Source organism: Saccopteryx leptura, chromosome 7 (assembly GCF_036850995.1).
Source record: "Saccopteryx leptura isolate mSacLep1 chromosome 7, mSacLep1_pri_phased_curated, whole genome shotgun sequence".
Lineage (NCBI taxonomy): Eukaryota > Metazoa > Chordata > Mammalia > Chiroptera > Emballonuridae > Saccopteryx > Saccopteryx leptura.
The window spans coordinates 89,206,526-89,229,066 of record NC_089509.1 but is presented as its reverse complement, the minus strand read 5'-3'; the positions used below and the strand labels follow the sequence as shown (position 1 = coordinate 89,229,066).

The 22,541-nt window shown below is 43.3% G+C and overlaps 1 protein-coding gene across 4 annotated transcripts in view; it reads left to right on the top strand.

Moving 5' to 3' along the window:
* Nucleotides 1–17,910: 17,910 nt before the first annotated feature.
* KIAA2012 (KIAA2012 ortholog) overlaps nucleotides 17,911–22,541 on the top strand; it is a 134,473-nt gene continuing 129,842 nt past the window's right edge. For all 4 annotated transcript variants that reach the window (XM_066346462.1, XM_066346463.1, XM_066346461.1 and 1 more), the window contains exons 1-2: nucleotides 17,911–18,237; nucleotides 19,421–19,705. In XM_066346462.1, the coding sequence (XP_066202559.1) occupies nucleotides 18,154–18,237; nucleotides 19,421–19,705 (369 nt within the window). In that variant the 5' untranslated portion in view covers nucleotides 17,911–18,153. The remainder of the gene's footprint in view (nucleotides 18,238–19,420; nucleotides 19,706–22,541) is intronic.

The following is a 22,541-nucleotide window of genomic DNA, read 5'->3' as shown; positions in this document are numbered from 1 at the left end:
CCTTCCATTCTCCCTCCTCCTTCCTTCTTATTACATACCAGACATTGTTAGGTGAATGACATACATTCTGCTACCTATAAGATCAGTATTTAAAACATTAGGATTACGGATCTCATGACGTTTGGATGGACAGATGTACTTTTTTTTTTTTTTTTTAGCAAGCAAGAGAGAGAGAGACAGACATACGGACAGACAGGAAAGGAGAGAGATGAAGAGCATCAATTCTTTGTTGCAGCACCTTAGTTGTTCATTGATTGCTTTCTTAAATGTGCCTTAATAGGGGGGGCTCCAGCAGAGTGATTAACCCCTTGCTCAAACCAACAACCTTGGATTTCAAGCCAGTGACCTTCGGGCTTAAGCCAGCAACCATGAGCTCATGTCTATGATCCGGCACTCAAGCCAGATGAGCCTATGCTCAAGCTGGGGACCTCAGGGTTTCAAACCTGGGTCCTCCGCATCCCAGGCCTGATGTTCTATCCATTTTGCCACCACCTGGTCAGGCTGAGATGCACTTTGAGAAGAGAAAATCATCTTGACTGTGTGAGAGAGATAGGGAAAGCAGAGGAGCAGGAGAAAGATAATTGATAAGAATGAGTGCCCTTGAAAGGAACTATTTTATACAAGTTTGAAAGCTCTAGTTATGGTCGACTGCTAATATTCTCACTGTTTTACTCCCGCCCCTTATCTCTTTTCCCCCTTTTCAGCAGTTACTCAGAATCATCTTAGATGACCACCCCCCAACTTATGATATATGTCCTATGTGTTTGTGCCTGTGATACATGTATTTATATCACGGGCTAAATGATAAAGGTGTGGTTTCTAGCTCTTCTCTTATCTAAATACTGTGTCCTAAGAACATTCATGCCTCATTAAAAAACAGGAAGGATGAATGAAAGAGAACTCCATTAGGTTTTAGAAAAAATATACATTAAAATTGTTTGAATACAAATTTAAGATTTACTAAAAATAACTGATTGCAGGAGAAAATTAGTTAAAGTAGACAAAAAGCTTCTAATCAGTTTTTTGCTATCTGATCGTGTAATTAAGCCTGGCTTTTAGGCCATCCTAACAAATTTATTTGAAAAGGAAGAGAGATCGTTGTTTATTGGAATGGCAATAATTTGGGTTTCTTTAATTGACTCCTAGTGTGAATACGTTGATGCCTGCTGTTCTCTAAGAGGCAGCATGGAAAGTTTCCAGGAAAAGTTCACATTCCAGGGGCAGCTTTGGAATCTACTTTCCATTGCAACCCAAGTCTGCCATTGGGACTTGAGTTCATCCCAATAAAATGTCAACTTTCAAAGGCAGCCTCAACAGGCATCAGACATCAGAGCTGTGCCAGGGGCCAGATAAGGAGCCCAGCTTTGAGCTTGGCCATCAAGATAATGGAGGGCATTTCCAAAATCTTGCCTTCACTATGCTCTAGACCAGGGGCAGTCAACCTTTTTATACCTACCGTCCACTTTTGTATCTCTGTTAGTAGTAAAATTTTCTAACCACCCACCAGTTCCACAGTAATGGTGATTTATAAAGTAGGGAAGTAACTTTACTTTATAAAATTTATAAAGCAGAGTTACAGCAAGTTAAAGCATATAATAATAATTACTTACCAGGTACTTTATGTCGAATTTTCACTGTTTGGCAGAATAAATCTTTATAAAACAACTTACTATAGTTAAATCTATCTTTTTATTTATACTTTGGTTGCTCTGCTACCGCCCACCATGAAAGCTGAAATGCCCACTAGTGGGCGGTAGGGACCAGGTTGATTACCACTGCTCTAACTATTAAAAAGCACTAAGGTCACCAAAAGCTGTGACTTCAGAAGCCAACAGGGAGAATTTGGAGACAGCATTAACATTCTGACATGAAGTCAGCCCCAAAAGCTTCAGTGAAGAGGGAGAAGGGAGTATTAGATCTTTTTCTTAACTGTGCTCTCAAATGTCCAAAAGCAGTGTTGCCAGTTGCTTGCTAAAAATGAGTACATCCCATAGGAATTTAATAAGGTGCAAAATAAAAATAATCCATAACCCACTTGAAAGCAGAGATTGTTCTGCAGTCCTTCCTTACCCTAAACTCTAGATTAAAAATACATAATTTTCTTTACAGGGAACTTAGGTAAGAAAGAAGATAGAGATTGGGGTCCTAAAAGAGGAAATGGGGATTTCAAAGCCTGCTTTGATCCTGAAGACCTAACAGATTACCAACTCTTCACACATAATTATAACAACAAACCTCCTTCCTTCTTCTGAGAATATCCAGCATGCACATGGTGACCACGAACCCCACTGCGTTGGTAGAATATGAACTAATCATGGTCCTTCCCCAGCCCAGCCCCCCAGAACACAATTGATTGTCATGAGGATAGGTATCTGACCGAAGCTGGGCCAAGTTGAGCTTTCCGCTGAGATGTAAAACTAGAATTGAAAAGAAGTCAGTCTCCCTTTGGGTCCCTGGGCTTAGGATGTCAGTCCAGGACCCATTGGTGGCTGTCTGATGGCCTTAGAAATGAGAGGCAGCGATAGAATCCTAATGCCATTCAGGTCCCTGAGTCTGCTTGTTCCTGAAATGTAGCTCAATGTCATCATAATAATAGTTAACCATTTTCACTTAAAAACAAATAAACTCTTTTTAAAGAAATAATTAGCATAATAAGGAAAAATTAGGATGTCTTTCTAGTTATCCTCCAGGTGTGCTTTCTTTTTTTTTGTTGTTGTTGTTTTTCTGTTCATTTGTTTGTTTGACAGAGACAGAGAGAGGGACAGACAGACAGGAGGGAGAGAGATGAGAAGCATCAATTTTTTGTTGCAGCTCCCTACTTGTTCATTGATTGCTTTTTCATATGTGCCTTGACGGGGGGAGGGCTATAGCAGAGCAAGTGACCCCTTGCTCAAGACAGCAACCTTTGGGCTCAAGCCAGCGACCATAGAGTCATGTCTACAATCCCATACTCAAGCCATTGACCCCTTGATCAAGCTGGTGAGCCCGCACTCAAGCCAGCAACCTCAGGGTTTCCAACCTCATCCCAGTCCAATGCTCTATCTACTGCACCACTGCCTGGTCAGGCTTAATTTTTATTTTTTTGATTTAAGGGAGAGAGAGGAACATCAATTTCTTCCTGTATGTGCCCTGACCGGGGATCAAACCGGCAACCTCTGTGCTTTGGGACAATGCTCTAACCAACTGGGCTATATCTGGCCAGGGCCTCTAGGTCTGCTTTCTTTTCTCCTCTGGATTTTCCTATAGACACTTCTTACTGCCTAAAATATTTCTTCCCTGGAGAATATTCAATAGTAGCAACTTCTAAAACATAGTGGTAATTGGGAAAGAAATGAGAAATAACAAAGCAACTGAAACAGTAGATGGGGAATATATTGAGGACAGTTACCTGGCACCTCCACAGGGACTGGGTGTCTATATGGGTCTTCCAAGAATCAGACACCAAGACAGGATCACATACGTGAGGGATTTATTAGGAAAACACTTGTGAGGGAAAACGAGAAAGGAACCAGGAGAGCTGTCAGAGGAGGGACAAGTCTTACCCTATAACAGAGAGAGGGAAGAAGGAGTTTAAATGGAAGGATCTTAGACTGTTATGCATTTCTAAAAGTGCTCAGTAAGGATGCTAGGGAGTCCTCGAGCCAAAGTCATCCACCAGAGACGTCCTGTGTTCACAGTGTCTCTCAAGAACAAGCTGCCCTCTGTGATATTTCCGTCACACTGCTATTGGCTAGGAGCAGTCTGTGGGAAGCTCAGCCTCAGTGCAAATGCAGGGATGGATTTCAGAGTATGCAATTGGGGCCCTCGGTCAACTGTGCTCCTCACAGTTGGAGATCTGAGAGGTGCTTTTTCATGGCCACCAATGTACCTGTTTCTTCAGTGTCCACTTGAATGCCACCTCCTCCGCTACCTTGATTGATACAAGCAGAAGCTCTCTATCCCTCTGAACTCCCATAGCATTTTCTTCATCCCCCTCTTAACACAATACTTTATATTTTATATTACTTCCTTGTAATACTTGCTATTTCATATTGTGTGTGTTATATAAGCACACCCAGATACAACTGAGCCTGGCGAGACACAATTCTGTAAGGGGACAAAGGGAAGGGGAGGCTGCTGGTCTTATTTGCTTACTCTAGGCACTGAAATCTTGACTCGTATACTCAGAGTTTATCTCATCCAGATATCTGCTTTATTCCCTTTCTTCTCAGACTTTTATTTGTTCACATCTTAACATTTCTAAAATTGTGATGTCACTTAAAACTTATGTCAAAAGAAATGTGCCCCTGCTGGCAGGAGAGTAAGTTGAGATAGAGTTGTTATTGTCTGCCCATGGGAGAACTTAGCGAGGCACATTTACAATAAGTGAAACAAATATTTATTGCTGAAGGCATGACTACACTTTCATGATTTTTAGCAAAAAAAAAAAAAACCAACCAGCCAAGCACTTCAGAGAACACAGGAAGAGGATTGCCAGACTACACAACAGGCATCGTAATTACATACAATAAAAATTGGCAGAGAGCTCAGGAGAACTAGCAGAATTTTTAAAGTTAAAGGAGGTTGGTGTGCTCAACTCATTCATTGCCGAGTCACCCTCCGGTGCCCAATATCTTTCAGAACCTCCTGGATGACTTTCAAAAGAGAAGCTGTTCACCTTCTAGAAAGGAATAATTTAATTAAAATAAGATCAAACTAAGAGTTTAACCAAACAGGAAACACAAATGAAACCCTGGTATTCTACAATATGACTAACAGTTAGACTGCCTAAGTCTACATTTGCTAAGAAGGTCAAAATCACAAGGTCAGGTGATAAAAAGCAGAGAATCCCCATAATGCTATGCACAACTTCTAGTGATCACAAATGATTCAGAAGCATCCACAGGCTGAATTTAGAAGAGGTTTATTTTGAAACATTGAATAGTGTACTGAAAAAGAATATGTTGATAAATCTCATTTTTGTGTTCATATTAATGGTAGTGGCTTTTCCCCTTAAAACCTGTTATTAAACAATGGGTTTATCTTAAAATTTATGGCATCTTAAATTTGAGGAACTAAGGTTTCTATAATAATAAATGGTTAATAAAATATAATAAAATGACTTTAAGTTGATGCCAAAAGAATCTGTTATGATTAAACCCACACCCTTTAATGAGAATTCTGTACAGTTTACAACATTGAGTTGGCAAAGCTCACAATATGCATCGCAATTCATTCTCCCTCACTTATGGATGACATAACTAATCAGCCATGAAACTCTTTTTTGCTAAGCCAGGACTCTGCAGAATTATTCCCAATCAAGTGTTCTAAGCAGCCACTACCAATTGGATTGGATTTGGTATATAATAGAAAACCTATTTGCCATCACTATGCTATGTTTTACTTGGAATTATCTCCAAGGAGTATACAGGGGTTCTAATACCAGTCTCTTTTCTCCATCTTAAAGAATTAATGAAAATTTATAATAGTGTATCCAAAAGAACCGTTTGGGGATCAGTTTGGAACCTTCTTGCAGGTTCTCTAGACCTGGTGTTCCATATTGCTTTGGACCACCCTACCTGTTACCAATGACAAAAAGTTCTGTTTTTCTTTACATATTTATTTACTCTATACACAGCTTTTAAGTACCAAATATCTTTCAACTGATGTATTTAAAAGCTTTTCTTTTTTAAAATATGCCCTACAATCCCTGACTAGTTGATTCAGTCAGTCAAGAGCAGGGGTCCCCAAACTTTTTACACAGGGGGCCAGTTCACTGTCCCTCAGACCATTGGAGGGCTGGACTATAAAAAAAACTATGAACAAATCCCTATGCACACTGCACATATCTTATTTTAAAGTAGAAAAACAAAACAGGAACAAATACAATATTTAAAATAAAGAACAGACCAGGCGGTGGCGCAGTGGATAGAACGTCAGACTGGGATGTGGAAGACCCAGGTTCAAGACCCCGAGGTCGCCAGCTTGAGCGAGGGCTCATCTGGTTTGAGCAAAAAAAGCTTACCAGCTTGAGCCCAACATCGCTGGCTCAAGCAAGGAGTTACTTGGTCTGCTGAAGGCCCGCGGTCAAGACACATTAAAAAAAATAAAATAAAATAAAGAACAAGTAAATTTAAATCAACAAACTGACCAGTATTTCAATGGGAACTATGGGCCTGCTTTTGGCTAGTGAGATGGTCAATGTGCTCCTCTCACTGACCACCAATGAAAGAGGTGCCCCTTCCGGAAGTGCGGCGGGGGCCAGATAAATGGCCTCAGGGGGCCGCATGCAGCCTGCGGGGCCGTAGTTTGGGGACCCCTGGTCAAGAGTGTTGTCTGGAAACAAGATTGCAGGTTCGATCCACAGTCAGGAAACACACAGGGAGCAACCAATGATGCATGACTGAGTGGGACAACAAATGACTGCTTTCCTTCCCCCTCCCCTCTTTCCCTTCCTCTCTCTGTCTCTCTTAAAAAAAAAAAAAATCAATAGAGATTAAGCCCTGATTGGATGGCTTGGTTGGTTGGAGTGTCGTCCTGGAGCATGGAGATTGCCAGTTTGACTCCCCGGTCAGGGAACATACGGGAACAGTTGGATGTTCCTGTGTCTCTCTCCCTGCCTGTCAATCAGAAAATTTAAAAAGCCCTACAAATACTTGCTGTCTGTTCTGCTAACTAACGAAAATGGCAGTGTGGCAGTGTGGTACTTTATAAAGTTTAATAACAAGGGTTCTATGTTTTTGTTCTCTTGCTCTTTACTCAGAGGGTGCTGTCCTTTCTTGGGAAGGATAAAAATCCTTTCCTGCTTAGATCCAAGCTGGAAATGTGTCCCCCATTATAGAGTATCTTGAAATTTTCTGTGTCACATCAACATGGCTCCCCCAGGAAAAAGCAGCTCAGGGTATTACTATTTATTCACACCAAGCCCACATTCAGGCTCATTTATTTTTCCTTACTAGGCTGTGAGCTCCCTGAGCATTATACTATTTACCTCTTTCTCCCTATTATACTGTCTCTTATCAAAACATCCATATATTGCCTGACCAGGTAGTGGCACAGTGGATGAAGCATCGGCCTGGGACACTGAAGACTCGGGTTCGAACCCCAAGGTTGCCGGCTTGAGCATGGGCTCACCAGCTTGAGCGTGGGGTTGCCGGCTTGAGGATGGGATCATAGACATGACCCCAAGGTCACTGGCTTGAGCAAGGGGTCACTGGCTCTCCTGAAACCCCCCCCCCCCGGTCAAGGTACATATGAGAAAGCAATCAATGAACAACTAAAGTGCCGCAACGAAGAATCAATGCTTCTCATCTCAAAAGACTCCTTTCCTTGTCTCTCTAAAAAACAAATAAATAAACAAACAAATATTTATACAGAAGGTGCTCAGTAATTTATTTCCTTTTTTTAATGGAAAAACTATTTGATTGAGACCCATCTTGAAAGAGTTCAAAGGGAAGAGAATGCTTCTACCATACTGGGCTACATCTCCATTCCAATCTATGTAACTCATAGATCTGAAGAAGTAAGAATTTTGTTTCTATAAATTTTACATCTTCATCATCTCCATTCTCAAGAACTCCTGAAATTCAAGGAATTCTTCAGCCTAAAATATAATCATAGAAAGCCTCCATCTGCTGCATCTGTGGTTATCACTGCTGGGGGAACATTAGAATCACCTAGGGAGCTTCTAAAAATTATCAGTGCCAGGGCCAGAGGTGGATTAAGGTCAGTTGAGGCCCCGGGCGCAGAAGAAAACTTTGAGCCCCTTACATTAGAAAAGAGTGTAAAGTTGGGGTTTTGCGGGGCCCTTCAGAATTCGAGGCCCAGGGCACGCGCCCAATGCACCCACCATTAAATCCGCCTCTGGCTAGGACCCTACTTCAGAATAACTTAATCAGAATCTGTGAGTGTGGGTCTCAGAAACAACATTTCTCCGGGTCCTCCTGATAGCCTCATGTGATCAGCACTATTATCCCCATTTTCGGGATGAGGAAACTAGGGCTCAGAGGTTAAGAATTCTCCCATTACATCTCTCATAAGAAATAGAACAAGCCTGCTCCCAAAATAGCTCTCAAATGTATGTTGTTTTTGTTAAGTGCCCTCCATAACTTATAACATGATGTGAGGTAGCACCTCTGAGAACCCTTACCATGCTAAATTGCGGACAGGCTGGTAGATCAGACACAGAGAGCCATTCATACACACACACACCGCACAGGCGAGGCCCTTCACTCGTCCAGGAAGAGCAGCCACAAACCCTAACCGTCTCTGAATTGTCAACTGCACCATTACATCTCAACGCTATGGCCAGGAAATCTGTTTTCTCTTACGGAACCAGAAGGTCAGGGTGGATGGTCAGGCCATAAGTTTGACATCTTTTATAAATATTACTGTGAATTCTCAGCACTTTTAGTTCCTGAATGATGCTACCTGTTTACATTTCGGTGAGTATTAAAGTGTGAGATAAAATTTGACTTGAAAAAAAGATAAAATGAGTTAAATAGATTGATACGAGTGAACCAGAAGTGAGAACAGCTTGCCTTCTTCCTCATCTCCACTTTGTTGCTTTCATGTTATTTATTTTCAATAAGACTAAAGCATTCACCTAAAAATGCCCATTTTTATTAGACAATCTAATCAACATTTTTATCCCAAAAGCTGTGTGAAAAGCTATGATTTCCTGCTATTCATAGCAAATCTGGAGCTGCCGAGACTTCTCGGGGCAGGGTGGAGCAGTCGCCAGACTCCCCGGTTCCAGCGGAGACAGGCTTCTTTGCCCAGCTTGCAGCTGACTGGGGACAAGTCTTCCACAATATGGATTTCCTTGTCTGAGCTCCCTCAGCTCAGCAACGCCCCTTGTCAGAGCACAGAGCCCACAGTTGTATCACAGATCAGCCCCGGAAACAGTCATGAATCACAGAGGCTGATGGATTTCTGCCGAACAAAGAAATCCAGCTCTGGGAAACTTTTTGGCCCAGCCTTTCTCTCTATCCCGTTGGAAAAGCAGGTAATTTCCAACTGGTCCTGTAAAAAACCAGTGCAAGGATCACGCAAGGCAGGTGTATTCAGTCCAGTCCATTGCTTTATTGGCTCACACCCACAAATGCTGTTTTTCATACCAGCTGCATCCTAAACCCTGAGTTAAGATGGTGATTAGTGGTGGTGGTGGGTGTCTCAGTAGGAGCTTTCTTAAGAAGAAAGGGCTTTGATTGAGCCAATGAAAGCTGTTGCCAGGGAACCAGATGCCATGAACAGGCCACTCCAGCAGCATAGAATACAATCTGGGAGAGCTGGACTGAGCATTTGAGTGTACTTGGCAGCTGAGTCCTAGGGTCTGTTAACCCTTTGTGCACCTATGTCTAGATAGTGAATCAAGAGAAGGATTATCATAAAATCTGCAAAGCTGCCCCTCATTTCAGGATCTCCAATTGCAATGTAGCATTTCAAAGATGTTCTCCCTGTTTGACTGACAACTCCCCAGGGACACCTGCTTCAGTGGGTTGGCATGCGAGTTGGGCATGTACGAGTGCTGGTTAGGAGCATGAGGGTCTTCGGAGGGCACCGCTCGTTTCTGATCACACCTGTTATACTATATACTGCTCACAAAAATGAGGGGATATCTCAACACTTCATATTCATTTTGAAATATCCCCTCATTTTTGTGAGAAGTGTAGTTGATGCCTCTCAACTTGTAGTGGAACTTTATCTAGTCTTTGGCCTCTGGTGAAGGGACTTTGCTGCCCAAAGTGGATTTGCTCTGTTAGATAAGAAAAAACTAATTCCCTTCTTCCTTAAATGTATACCTACAGAGCCTCCTGGGGTCTGCCAGAGGTTGACAGCCCTTGCCCCATTTTAAGACTCTTTCTGGAGGAATGTGGGCACTGGCTGGCTCTCAGAGCAAAGGGGGAACAGGAAAAGGTGCTGGGATCTGCCTCCTGACCTGCCTCCCAAGGGATACTGTCCTCTATCTCACCTTACATCCTCCTCTCACATCTTAACTAAGTTCTCAGGGAGACCTGAAGCCTTTCCCACAGGGAACTATAATGGTTGGATAACAGGCAGGGAGGTCACCTATGAGTTAGGGGCTCCTGGGTTCACAAGATGAGCTCTAGCAATTCATGGGCCTCGAGAGAAGTTTCTTTCAGAATCCAGGCTGCCTAACTCTCTTTCCCCTTCCTCGGCCTGGCTGCTCCATCTCCTGGGCTGGGGCTGCTCACCTCCTGGGCAGAGGTACATAAAAGCCTCACTGTTGTGGGTAAATAGTAGGAAGAGAATTTGTGTATATCTTGGGTTATGCAATATATACGTCCCTGAAAAGATGTGTTTTGTACATCAAATTAACATTTTGCTAAAATGATTAGAAGACAGCTCACTATTTTTACTCTGTGGTAATTAGAAAGTATAAAAATTCTTCTCGTCATAGAATTTAAATCAAGAATATTTTACTTATTTATTTTTTAGAGAGAGAGAGAGGGTGGGAGAGACATAAACATACCTACACACACTGGGGAGAGGAGAAAGAGAGAGAGACACTGATTTGTTGTTCCACTTATTCATGCCATCATTGGATGATTTTTGACCAGGAACCAAACCCACAACTTTGGCATGTGGGGATGACACTCTAAACAACAGGGCTCTCATGAGAAAGTTTTATGTTTTTTTGTTTGTTTGTGTGTTTGTTATTAGTGATAGAGGCAGAGAGAAAGAGACGAAGTGAGGGACAGAGACAGAGAGAGGGACAAATAGGGACAAAGAGGAAGGGAAAAAGATGAGAAAAAATTCTTCGTTGCGGCATATTAGTTGTTCATTGATTGCTTTCTCATATGTGCCTTGACTAGGGGGTTATAGCCACGCCAGTGACCCCTTGCTCAAGCCAGCGACCTTGAGCTTAAGCCAGCAACCTTGGACTTCAAGCCAGTGACCTTTGGGCTCAAGCCAGCAACCATGGGATCGTGTCTATGATCCCACGCTCAAGTTAGCAACCTTGTGTTCAAGCTGGTGAGCCCATACTCAAGCCGCGACCTTAGGGTTTCGAACCTGGCTGGTTGACATTCTATCCACCGCGCCACCACCTGGTCAGGCTCATCAGAGAATTTAAAGAGTGAACTGGAAGCCAGGTGCAGCCCAGCAACTTATTGTCTACCACACATGAGAGTCCCTAGAGTGAGGAAATGGCTTTCAGAGGATCATTCTGTATAGCAAAACTTCTCTACTGTGTGCTAATAATGGGGAGAATCCATGTGTATTATGAATTATGCAATGGAATTACTTGATAAACCATAATTTCTACTTATCAAGCATGTGCTATATGCCAGGCACTGCCTCTAGGACCTTATGTAAATAATTTTATTTGTTATTTAAATAAACATTATTATGACAATATTTAGTGAAAGTCAAAAGAAAAAACTTAATTCACAACCATATTCATGACATAAAGGTGATCTGTTCTGAGAATGAAAATCACCCTTGTTCTTGTCACCCTCCACAGGTTGGTTTCCATGAAGGTTTGTGACCCTTTCCCCCAGTGACTGAGCTGCTAGCACGGCTGGTGATTGATTTTCCTCGTGTTACAAAAGAACCAAGAATGTGTGATTTTATTTCCTCTCCAATCTTACTCTCTACCCACCATGAATTTAAAAGCTTGTGATTACTATGAGCACTTCTATTAATAAAATGAAGCCCTGAGCCAAAGCAAAACTAAATAGTTTAGACCAGTGATTTTCAACCTTTTTTGAGCTGCGTCACATTTTTTACATTTACACCTGGGGCACACCACCTACCAAAATGACACAAAATGACACTCTAACACAGTACATATTATACATATAGTTAATAATATAGTTTCTAAATGTATTTATACTCACTTAGTGTGAAACCTGGGCCTGTTTCGATGAACACAAAAGGGATATCCTGGCAGGAATGGTAGAAAGACACACACGAAGCTCTTCCTCAACAGTTCTCAGTCTCTCTCTGTTTTTAGTTTTTATCGCAGTCAAGCTTGAGAAGCTCAGCTCACATAGATATGTGGTTGAAAACGGGAACGCTAATAGATACTGGAGCTTTCATCAAGGTTGTGGGTTCAAATCAATTTGGCAAATACTCTCTCTATATAGAGACTGGACAAAATCAATTTTAGAAAATGTTGGGGCCCTGGCCGGTTGGCTCAGCGATGGAGCGTCGGCCTGGCGTGCAGGGACCTGGGTTCGATTCCCGGGCAGGGCACATAGGAGAGGCGCCCATTTGCTTCTCCACCCCTCCCCCTCTCCTTCCTCTCTGTCTCTCTCTTCCCCTCCCGCAGCGAGGCTCCATTGGAGCAAAGATGGCCTGGGCGCTGGGGATGGCTCCTTGACCTCTGCCCCAGGCACTAGAGTGGCTCTGGTCACAGCAGAGCGACCCCCCGGAGGGGCAGAGCGTCACCCCCTGGTGGGCAGAGCGTCGCCCCTGGTGGGCGTGCCGGGTGGATGCCGGTCGGGCGCATGCGGGAGTCTGTCTGACTGTCTCTCCCCATTTCCAGCTTCAGAAAAATACAAAAAAAGAAAAAAAAAAAGAAAGAAAATGTTGGGTACTTGTGTAACATCATAAGTCCTCAGAGCATCTCTACTGTCAGATTGAGAAGTTTGCTTTCTAGGTAAGGATTCTGATAAATACTAGAGTTCTCCCTGAGGTTGTGGGTTCAAATCCCATGGTCAGCTGGGTGCAGGGGCCTTGGTTCTGTCTGTTTTGATGGTGTGTATAGACTGAGCTCTTTAAGAAGATGACCCTTCAGGAGGCCATATACAATATAGATAACATTGTGATGCATTGTATATCACCCTCTGCGGGGGGCCTCTTTTAAAAAAGAAAAAGGTCAAATATCTATATACACCATCAGGATAGACATAACCAGCTGAGGCTGAGGCTTCATCTAGTGTTGGCAACATTTACCTCCAGTCCTGACCAGGATTAGAAATCGGGACCATGGGGAGGAGTAGCAGCTTCAACTACTCAGTGCAGCCACACAATGACAAGTGCGCGGCAGCCTGAGCGGGGACCTTCCTGGGTGTGGATGAGAGGCGGCCTACTATTGGTTCATCGCTAGTGGTTGGGATGAATCCTAGAAGGTGATTGGTCAGTGAGCGTTCCCTGTGCCTCCACTCTTCCTGTCGCTGATAGCTGGAGGGATTGTGAGGGGAATGTTTATGTTCGGATGGAGGCGGCTGGCGGCAGGCCAGATAAATAGCCTCCATGGGCCGTATCCGGCACGTGGCCGTAGTTTGGGGACCCATGTTTAATTTCCCCACTGCACACCTGACCATGTCTCACGGCACACTGGTTGAAAAACACTTGTTTAGACTCCAAAAGCAACCCTTCAGAAAGATCTAAAAAAAATAGATCTCTAGTCTCCTCCCTCCTGAACTAGGCAGGCCATGTGGTCATAACTTATACGTAAAGAGAGAAAGGAAGCAGAGAGAGCCATCAGTGACACTTTCTCCCTTGCTATGATTTTAGAGTATTCTTTATTATCTTTGCATTTTCTTTCAAACCCGACCTGACCACATGAGAAGTGAGCCCTAGTCTCTGAACAAGCCAAGTAACGCATCCTCTGCAAGTCTGGAAGCATCCAGCAAGTGTAAAAGGCTGTTATCTTCCATGCTAATTCTCTTGGTGCCCTTTCAGTCTTTGAAAACCAAATTTGCATTAATCAGAGTCTTTAACCTGTGACTCTAAGCTTTGTACTATAAGCAAACTACTGGCTACTAAAACAGTCTTTGACATAATTCTCTTCTTTTTCATATATCTTATATACTGGCTCAAGATCAGTACACATTAATCTAGGCATGTTAAAAAGAAAGCAACAAATATTTATTCAGCTGTTATGTTATGCAAGGAGTGCTATGGGCAGTGCTAAGAATTATAACATCTAGTCCCTATTCCACAGACTTACAGTCTATTTGGGGGTATAAAACACAAGCAAATGGAAAGTGTCTTAATAATGCAAAGTGATGTTGATTGTTATATACATGCCCATGTTTTTAAAAATTCTTTGTTTTGACTTTCTCATCCAATTCGTTTTGGGTGCTTATGGGAGATAATCATAGATGGCTCTATCAGGAGGTTAGAAAGCTAAAAATGTGATTTCCTAGACTTCCTTGCAACTAGATTTGTAAGGTAAAGTGCAAGATAAATTTGCAAGGAGGAGCAAGGGTGAGGACATAGCAGTGTTTCAAGCTGCCCAGAAGCCAGACACATATCCATTGTCCAGTCACCGGCTTCCTGGCTGAAGAGGGTGCTGTGGTGGCTTCAGTTACAGTAGTTTTTTTTACTGCAGGGTATTAGCCATGGTGTAGCTTCTCATGAATAGATGCTGCTATTCTGATGCAGAAGTGGGATGACCAGCAGGCTGGGATTAGGACCAAATTTGGACAAGGTCCCGTTTCACCTTGGGTTTGCTCAGAGGCCTTGAGCAAGTCATAAACTCTCTCTGTGTGGTGATTTCCTCTAATAAGGACAGTACCAATGATACTTCTGGTAGACCTCCCCTGCAGGTAAATACAATTCCTAGAAAATACTATCACACTGCCCTTTAAAAGAGGGGTGAGAATCCTGACACTATCCCACAAGCCACTTTCCCAGAGTAGCATCCATTTACCCCAAGCACTTCGGAGCAAGGGACAAATTCTTAAATGCAGTGGGGACATGGCCATTGACTATGCAGTGGGATGAAGGCACAGAAACATTTCTTTTCTTTTTTCATGTGGTTTCTATTTATTTAGAATGTCAAGGTTGTTCATGATGCTTTACAAATCATAAAAACAAAGTCTCCACCCTATAGAATTTATAGTGTAATTTAAACAGACAGGCTGCATGGGCTGACAGGTCAGGCATGCCAGGAGATGGTGTTGGTGTTATATAACATGGGTGTGGTGGGTTTCTTCTTGAGTTATAAGTACTCTCCAGTTACAAGGGCCTTTCATCTGGGATCCCCAAGCACTTTAGAATAGCAATAACCTCGATTGCTTTCTAAATGCACTTTCCATAAACTGCTGTGGGGACTGAGTAAATGCTTTTAAATGTCTATTAATTGATCTGTACATCTGTCCATTGTCCATATTAAACAGTATGGATGTAAACATGACAGTTTAGAAGAGGCCTGCTTTGGGCTGTGGTCTAGCTGCTCGTAGATACAGCCCCAGAGGCCTGGTAGTCTTGCCATGGTGTTGGGAAGGCGAGATGGGAATCCGGGTATTTTCCCAGATGAGAGGCTCACTCAACTGAGACTCAGGGAGGTCACTTCCTGGGGTCCTGTTTCACCATTTAGGGATGAGTTCACATTTCCTAGCCAGGTGTGCTCAGAGGATGAATTTCCCTTGAAGACACTCGGAGAAAGTCTGTGGCTGACGCCAGTGGTTTTCCTTGTGTCCCAGCGACTCTCTCGCTTCCCTCTTGTGCTACCTACTCTCTTCCATGAGCAATGGCATTTTCAAAATGGCAACATTTATATTTCATTGCAGCTGAGATAAAGTTTTCCCTTCTACATCTCACTCAAAGGTCATTTAGCAGGTGATTGATTATTCCTGATCTAGCTGACAAATTCATTCAAATCCAAGGGAAAGTTGGCCTGGATAGCAAGGTTCTGACAGTCCACCCAGGAGTTTATAAGATAAACGTGCCTCATTCTATCCATCCTTTATACTGTTCTCAGAGTTATCCTTCTAAAACCCAGAGAGAGTTACGTCACTTTCCCCCTCCTGACTTTAAAAAAACTACCTGAAGAATAAAGTCCAAAGCACGTTAGCAGAATATATGTGGCCTTCATGGCCTTGGCCAATTGACCTGCCTCTCCAGCTTCATCTATGTAAACCTGACCCAAGGCTGTGGCTACACCAGAGAAGTGGTTCCTTCCCCAGAGATCTCAAAATTTTCTTTCCTCCTGCAATATCCTCTTTCATCTTTCCTCCTTGCCACACACTACTGTCCATTAGAGCTCAGCTCCAATAGTGCTCATCGTCACAGCCTTCTGTGAGGCCCACCACCATCCATCTTCCACACACACACACACACACACACACACAAACACACACCCTGACCCTTTCCCCAGAGCACCTACTTATCTCTACCTCCATTATCACAGCCTCACACCAGCTTTCAGGTACCAGTTTACACCTGTCTTCTCACCCTACTGGGAGCTTCTTGAGAACAGGAACCATGTCTCAATACACATAGTAATTAATCTCTCAGTAAAGTTGAAGGGGCAAGGAAGGGGAAGGGAGGAGGCAACTGCAGCTTAAGACCCCTATAAACTATTTGGAACCCTCATGTTGTAGGCTTTTGTCTTATCTGCCATGAAGAGGACATTTCACAATAATGGTGACCAATGACTTTCAGATTACAAAGTGCTTACTGCAAGTTTTTTTGTTTGTTTACTTTGTTATCCTTTTTTTTAGATTTTAATTGTGGTAAAATACGCATAACATAAAATTTATCATGTTAATCATTTTTAAATGCACTGGTTGACATTAAGTACATTCACAATGTTGTATAATTAGCATCACCATCCATCTCCAGAACTTATTTATCTTCCCAAACTGAAACTCTGTACCTGTTAAACACTAACTTTCCAGTCCCTCCTCCCATATCCCCTGGCAAAGAACATTCTACTTTCGGTCTCCATGAACTTGACTACTCTAAGTACTTCATATAATTATAATAAAACAAAATGTGTCCCTTTGTGACTGGCTTATATCACTTACCATATATCTTCAAGATTCATCCGCATAATAGCCATTCTAATGGGTGTTGAAATGGTATTTATTGTGGTTTTGACTAAATTCAGTTTTTAGTCTCTACGTACACTGTTTTGATTCCCCATGATAAACTCAATTTAATTATATACAGCATGAACTCTCTTTCTTCCTCCTGAGACTTGAGCCTGCTTCCTGGGAAAGCAGGACCACAGAGGGAGCTCCAGAAGGTAAGTGGACCTGTTGCCTGTTATACTTCTTCGTGCAGGTCAGCAGGGATACTCCCACAAGATGGCCATGGAGTTTTATCTGACAGATAACAGGGCAGGTGGCTTTTCTAGGCCAAAGCAGGGCCACAGATCACCAGCAAAGCATCTTTTTGTTCCCTGACACCCCCGCCCCCAGCCCTTCCTCCTGTCCTCATCACAGTGTCTGCATGAAGAAGAACCAATCAGCCCAGTCCATAACAGTGTTTTTCAAAAAGGCTGTTACTAGAATTCAGTGGAGGACAATTCATTATGCAGGACAGTCCCACACACCACAAAACATTCGGCCTCCCAGGCCCCTGCTTGCTAAATGCCGGTAGTGACAACCCAATGCCCCCCACCGACATCTCCCAAGAACCCCACTCTGAAGATCGATTCACCCAGGTAAGAACCAGGTGTGCAAAGGAATCTGGAGATCCCCAGTATCTCACACCCACTCATGCAAAGCAGCAACTACCATAAAGGCCTCATGTCCAGTGGAGAGGATGCTGGAGCTCAGCTAAGGGAAACGTCACAGATCACTTTAGGTGACCTTGATGAATTCTCTGACTCTGTTCATGGTGAGTTGACAGGGAAAGGCTCTCCTATCAGGAGAAGGAAGAAGGCATTCTAAAAGCAGTATGAGTACTGTTATAACAGAAACAATACCTCAACATGCCCCTCCCACCCCCACAATCAGGACTTGAAATCTGACCCCGGTCCCTTCCGCGTCCACTTGACCCTCCCCCCCCTCCCAGTGTATGATCACTGCTCTTCGTAGTCTCCGCCTTATCTGGGCTGGCTTAAGGGACTTCACTTCCCTGTGTCACCATAGCAACCAAGAAACAACCTCTGCTGCTGTGGGAAGGATGGCTGTGGTCCCGAGCTGGTAGCAGAGCAACGGGACCAGGGAACAAGGGCCTAGGCGAAGGAGAGAGAGGCTGCCCAGAGCGCAGACAGTCCAAGGCTTGAGGAGTTTGGGTTTGCGGTTTATTTTTTCTCCCGACAAAGACACACACTGTCTAAACTGTGTGGCTGGTTGTTACTAAGAAGCTGCTGTATGAGGGGAAAGTGTGTTTAATAAAAGGCCCAGTGTTTGTGGTCTTCTTGGGCTCCCTGCTGAGTTCAGGAAATCTTGAGGTGTGACCAGTTTTCAGCCTTCAAAACAGAGATGAACTGCCCTTGAGAAGGGTGGTCGGAGGGGAAGCATGTTCACGCTCTCTCTCCTGAGCCGGGGACATGGGAAGCTGGTGCAGAACAAACAGAAGTTAGAAGTCTATTTTGAACCAGAGGTGAGTTTTACAGCTGAAGAAAGGCATATTGGGGGTTGGGGGGATGCTCTATTTTTCCATTTGGAGCTGAGCCATGTGTGTTTGGGTTTTTTTGGTTAGTGAGGTGGTGGGATTCAGTGGTACATCTTCCCTCCTTGGTGAAACTCAAGATAGTAAGGTATTTGCCTGACACATCGAGGTTGCCACGGCGACCCTCTTCCTTCCCCTGCATGCTGACCTACAGCCTCCTTTGCTTTAGACTGAAGGAGATTGCTCGTTGTCTAGAATTCAGATGGTTTGGTTCAAGACCAGAATTTCCACCTAGGTTCTAGACAAGTTGGTGGCTATTTGGTTTTTAGAAGTTGTGCTCTGTGGTTGAAATGCTGTGTGTGTGTTCTTGTCATTTCAATGACTTCCTTGAACTTTCTGGAATTCAACCCACAGGACTCATATTTAATATAGGCAAAAAAAATTTTTTTTCATTTTAGAACATTTTAAAGCAGTGGCAAAAATTCCCTTGTTGTACTGCAATTTTACTTCATTTAATTCTGCCAAGAATTCTTTTTTAATCCATTGGGGTATTTTGAAAAATTTTGGATCACACAGAGATTTCCATTGACATGATAGTTTGTCATGATATTTGGCCTTTGCTGTATTAAAAGACTATAGAGTTTCAAAGGACCTCTGTGGCCAATGGCATTTACTTACTTACAACACATGTAACTATTTTACAGGCTCCTAAATGGACACATTAAAGTTACATTGCATCTGGAATGTACCGAAACTCCCTGTGTTCAAGGGGAGTGATGGGTTGGAATGGCTTTCTCCTCTTTAAACTGCCAGCTAGCCCAGCTCTAATTTCAAAGTTATCTACTGCCCTTGATAATTCTGATTACTTACTTGCATGCCAGGAAACTTTAACAGGCCTCTAACCTAGGCATGAGTGGTTCTCCTGAAAGTTGTGTGGGGTAAAACAAAGTCATGCCCTTGGTTCTACTAATTCTGAGATGTGGAGAGCAGAATTAGTAGCTCAGAGAGTAACTGTGCTCTGTGTATCATGTAAGCAACTCAGAAAAAACCAGTCACTAAAAAACAAACAAACAAACAAACAAACAAAAACAGTCCAATACCTTGCACAAGCACCATTCATTATAGAAGTGCTGTCTACAATGAATCAATCAAGGTGGTTTCCTCTCCATTGCAGGATTACTTGAATTGGAAGTCTCCAGAAGATTATGTCCTGGTCAGCAAACCACAGGATAAAGGCAACCCCAATCAGCACACATGGAGACTCTTTCTCCCTAAAACTTTCAGCACTAGAAAGGGTGCCCTGATCCTCTACTCAGAAGGTTTAGCCGTATCAGCACGAACACCCGAAGAGAGGAGAAAAGGCCCCTACCGCTCCACAGTGCACAGGAAAAGGCTGGATCTTAAACTGCTCACACTTCAGAACCTCAAAGAAACCATCCTGACACGTGACAGGAGACAGGTAGGTGGAGCACTATGGTAGGTCGGAGAAGGCGCTGGCCTGTGTGTCTAGAAACCCATTTGTAGCTTTGGGTGTAACTTCTCAGATCCTAAGGAAGGTAGGAAACTCTCAGCCTCCATTTCTCCACCTCTATAATGAGACTGTACTCTGGCCCTATCTGCCACACACAACTGTCACCAGGCTTAAATGAGATAATGTAAGCGAAAGGGCTCTGAGAGCGTAAAGGATTATATTATCATCATTTTGTGTTTTCCTTTCCGTTAGAGTAACACAAAGTCCTTTTCAGCATTCAGACAGATCCAAGCCAGCAGATGTTTCATCAGAATCCTTGAAATCCTGCCTCATAGCCACAAGCAGCAGCATCACTCCTCTGATGTTCCTGGCTTTGTAGAAATGAGAGAGAGAACACTTTAAATATTTACCTTGAGCCCTTCAGCGTCTGCAGGATAAGTTAATGACTTTTCCATTCTGAATTTAATATTAAGGGAAAACCCCTGTGCTCATTTTCCTGATTTATACTTTCTAATGTCTCATGAGATGGACGCACAGCCCCTGCTTCATATAACTGCCTTCCTCAGCCTTTTGACTGAGGCCATGAGAGAGGCTGGGGAAACATGTCACTTTATGAAATTCTAAGTTATAGATGATGGGTTACTCCTTAGTTTAAAATTTCTGCTGGCTTCTCATGCCCCACAGAAAAAGTCATTAGCTTCTTACCCCAGGCCCTTTCCTTGCTGACTTTCTCTTCCATTTTTAGCCGCATCTGCCAGTTGTTTCTTGAATATAGACCCCTCAAGTCCGTATCCATGTGCATAGCTCACCATTCCCCAAACAGCTGACAACCTTTTCTTCCTTTCCTTTCCTTTCCTTTCCTTTCCTTTCCTTTCCTTTCCTTTCCTTTCCTTTCCTTTCCTTTCCTTTCCTTTCCTTTCCTTTCTCTCTCTCTCTCTTTCTTTCCCTTCCTATCTTCCTTCCTTCCTTCCTTCCTTCCTTCCTTCCTTCCTTCCTTCCTTCCTTCCTTCCTTCCTTCCTTCCTTCCTTCCTTTCTTTCTTTCCAGTGAGAAGAGAAGAGGCAGAGACAGACTTCTGCATGCACCCCAACTAGAATCCACCCGGCAAGCCGACTAGGGGCAATGCTCTGCCCACCTGGGCCCTTGCTCCATTGCTCAGCAACTGAGCGCTTCCTAGCAGAGGCCATGGCCATCCTCAGTGCCCTGGGGCCAACTTGCTCCAATCGAGCCATGGCTGCAGGAGGAGAAGAGAGAGAATCAAGAGGGAGAGAGGTGGAGAAACAGATGGGCGCTTCTCCTGTGTGCCCTGACGAGGAATCAAACCTGGGACATCCACATGCCGGGCCAACACTCTACCACTGAGCCAACCAGCCAGGGCAACCTTTCTTGACTTTACACTTTTACATAAGCTAAAAAACTGCTCACCCTTTAAAACACAACTCAAATGTAATCTCCTTACTGAAGCATTCTCCTACTTCCTTAGGCAAAGACATCCCATTGCTCCCTCCTCTGTAAATATCCCGTACCATCATGCACTTCGATTTATCTCTTTGCCCATCTGTTGCCATCTCCTATGATAAGGACCATATCTAAATCATTTCCAGAAAACAGTGAGGACTCATAAATGTTTGTGGAATGAATAAATTCATTATGCATGATACTCTTAATATCTCTTAGATAATCTCTCAGTATCATTATCGAGCAATGTATCACCTATCCCACCCTAGTCATAACATCCAAGAGGAAAGGGTCCTCTGCCCCCTTTCCTTCTTTCAGTATATATTTCAATATTTCTTAACGACCTTGACCAAACGCCCTTTGCCTTAAAATCATAACTTTTTTCTCTTTTAAAAATAAGTTTTTATTTTTAAATTGCACTTGATGTACTATATTATATTAGGTTCAGGTGGACAAGACATTTATATAACTTACAAGGTGATTGCCCAATAAATTTAATACCTATCTGACATCATATATAGTTATTACAAGCAAAAGTTCTTGAAAGACAGGAAATCAATTGTTGTTGAATGCTTACTGTTATTTTATAGCTATTTGATTTAATCTTTACAACGGCCCTATGAGATATAGTTCTTCTTGCTCCCTTGGGTAGATGAGGAAACTGAGACACTCAGACCTCCATTAACTTAACTCCAATTGAAGTTACTTAGCCAAGGTCTCCGAGCTAGTAAATGGCAAAGCCCGTATTCAAACCCAGCACTGCCTACCTCTCCGGGGTGAACATGCTTTGCAATTTGCCCTATTGTCTCTGGGTTTCGAAGAGCTTCCAGAAGTCACTGGGTCTGGCCCTCGCTTGTTTGCACTCACATCCACTCTCCACCCTTACCTTGCCTTACCCTCACCCTACTCTGCAGCACAGTGGGGCTGACCACAGACTGCACATGAACATCTGTGTCAACTGGCTTTTCACTGAACTTGCCAATGGAAGACATTGGAAGATTGGAGAGGGGGAAGAGAAAATCCAGGATATTTCTCCCCTCCCAGTCTACCTGTAGTGGTGAGAAGCAACGACATCACCTCTGCAATCCAGCTCCCAACAGACAGGCCTCCTGTGGCTCCAGGTTCCTCCCAGTGGCCCCACCAGCTCTTCCTTCTCTGTCTTTTAGTCTAAGGTTGGCGCTGACTTCCTAATGTTACTAATCACAGTGTTACCTCATCATCTTTTTGGTTGTTAATCACCTGTGTAACCAATTCCCTGAATCAAATTCCTTCTAGGATTAAACACTTAGAGGGGTTTCTGTTTTCCTGGTTAACACTGACATGTAGGTTAACTTACTGCCCAGAGAAGAATTCCTTCCATAGCTTTC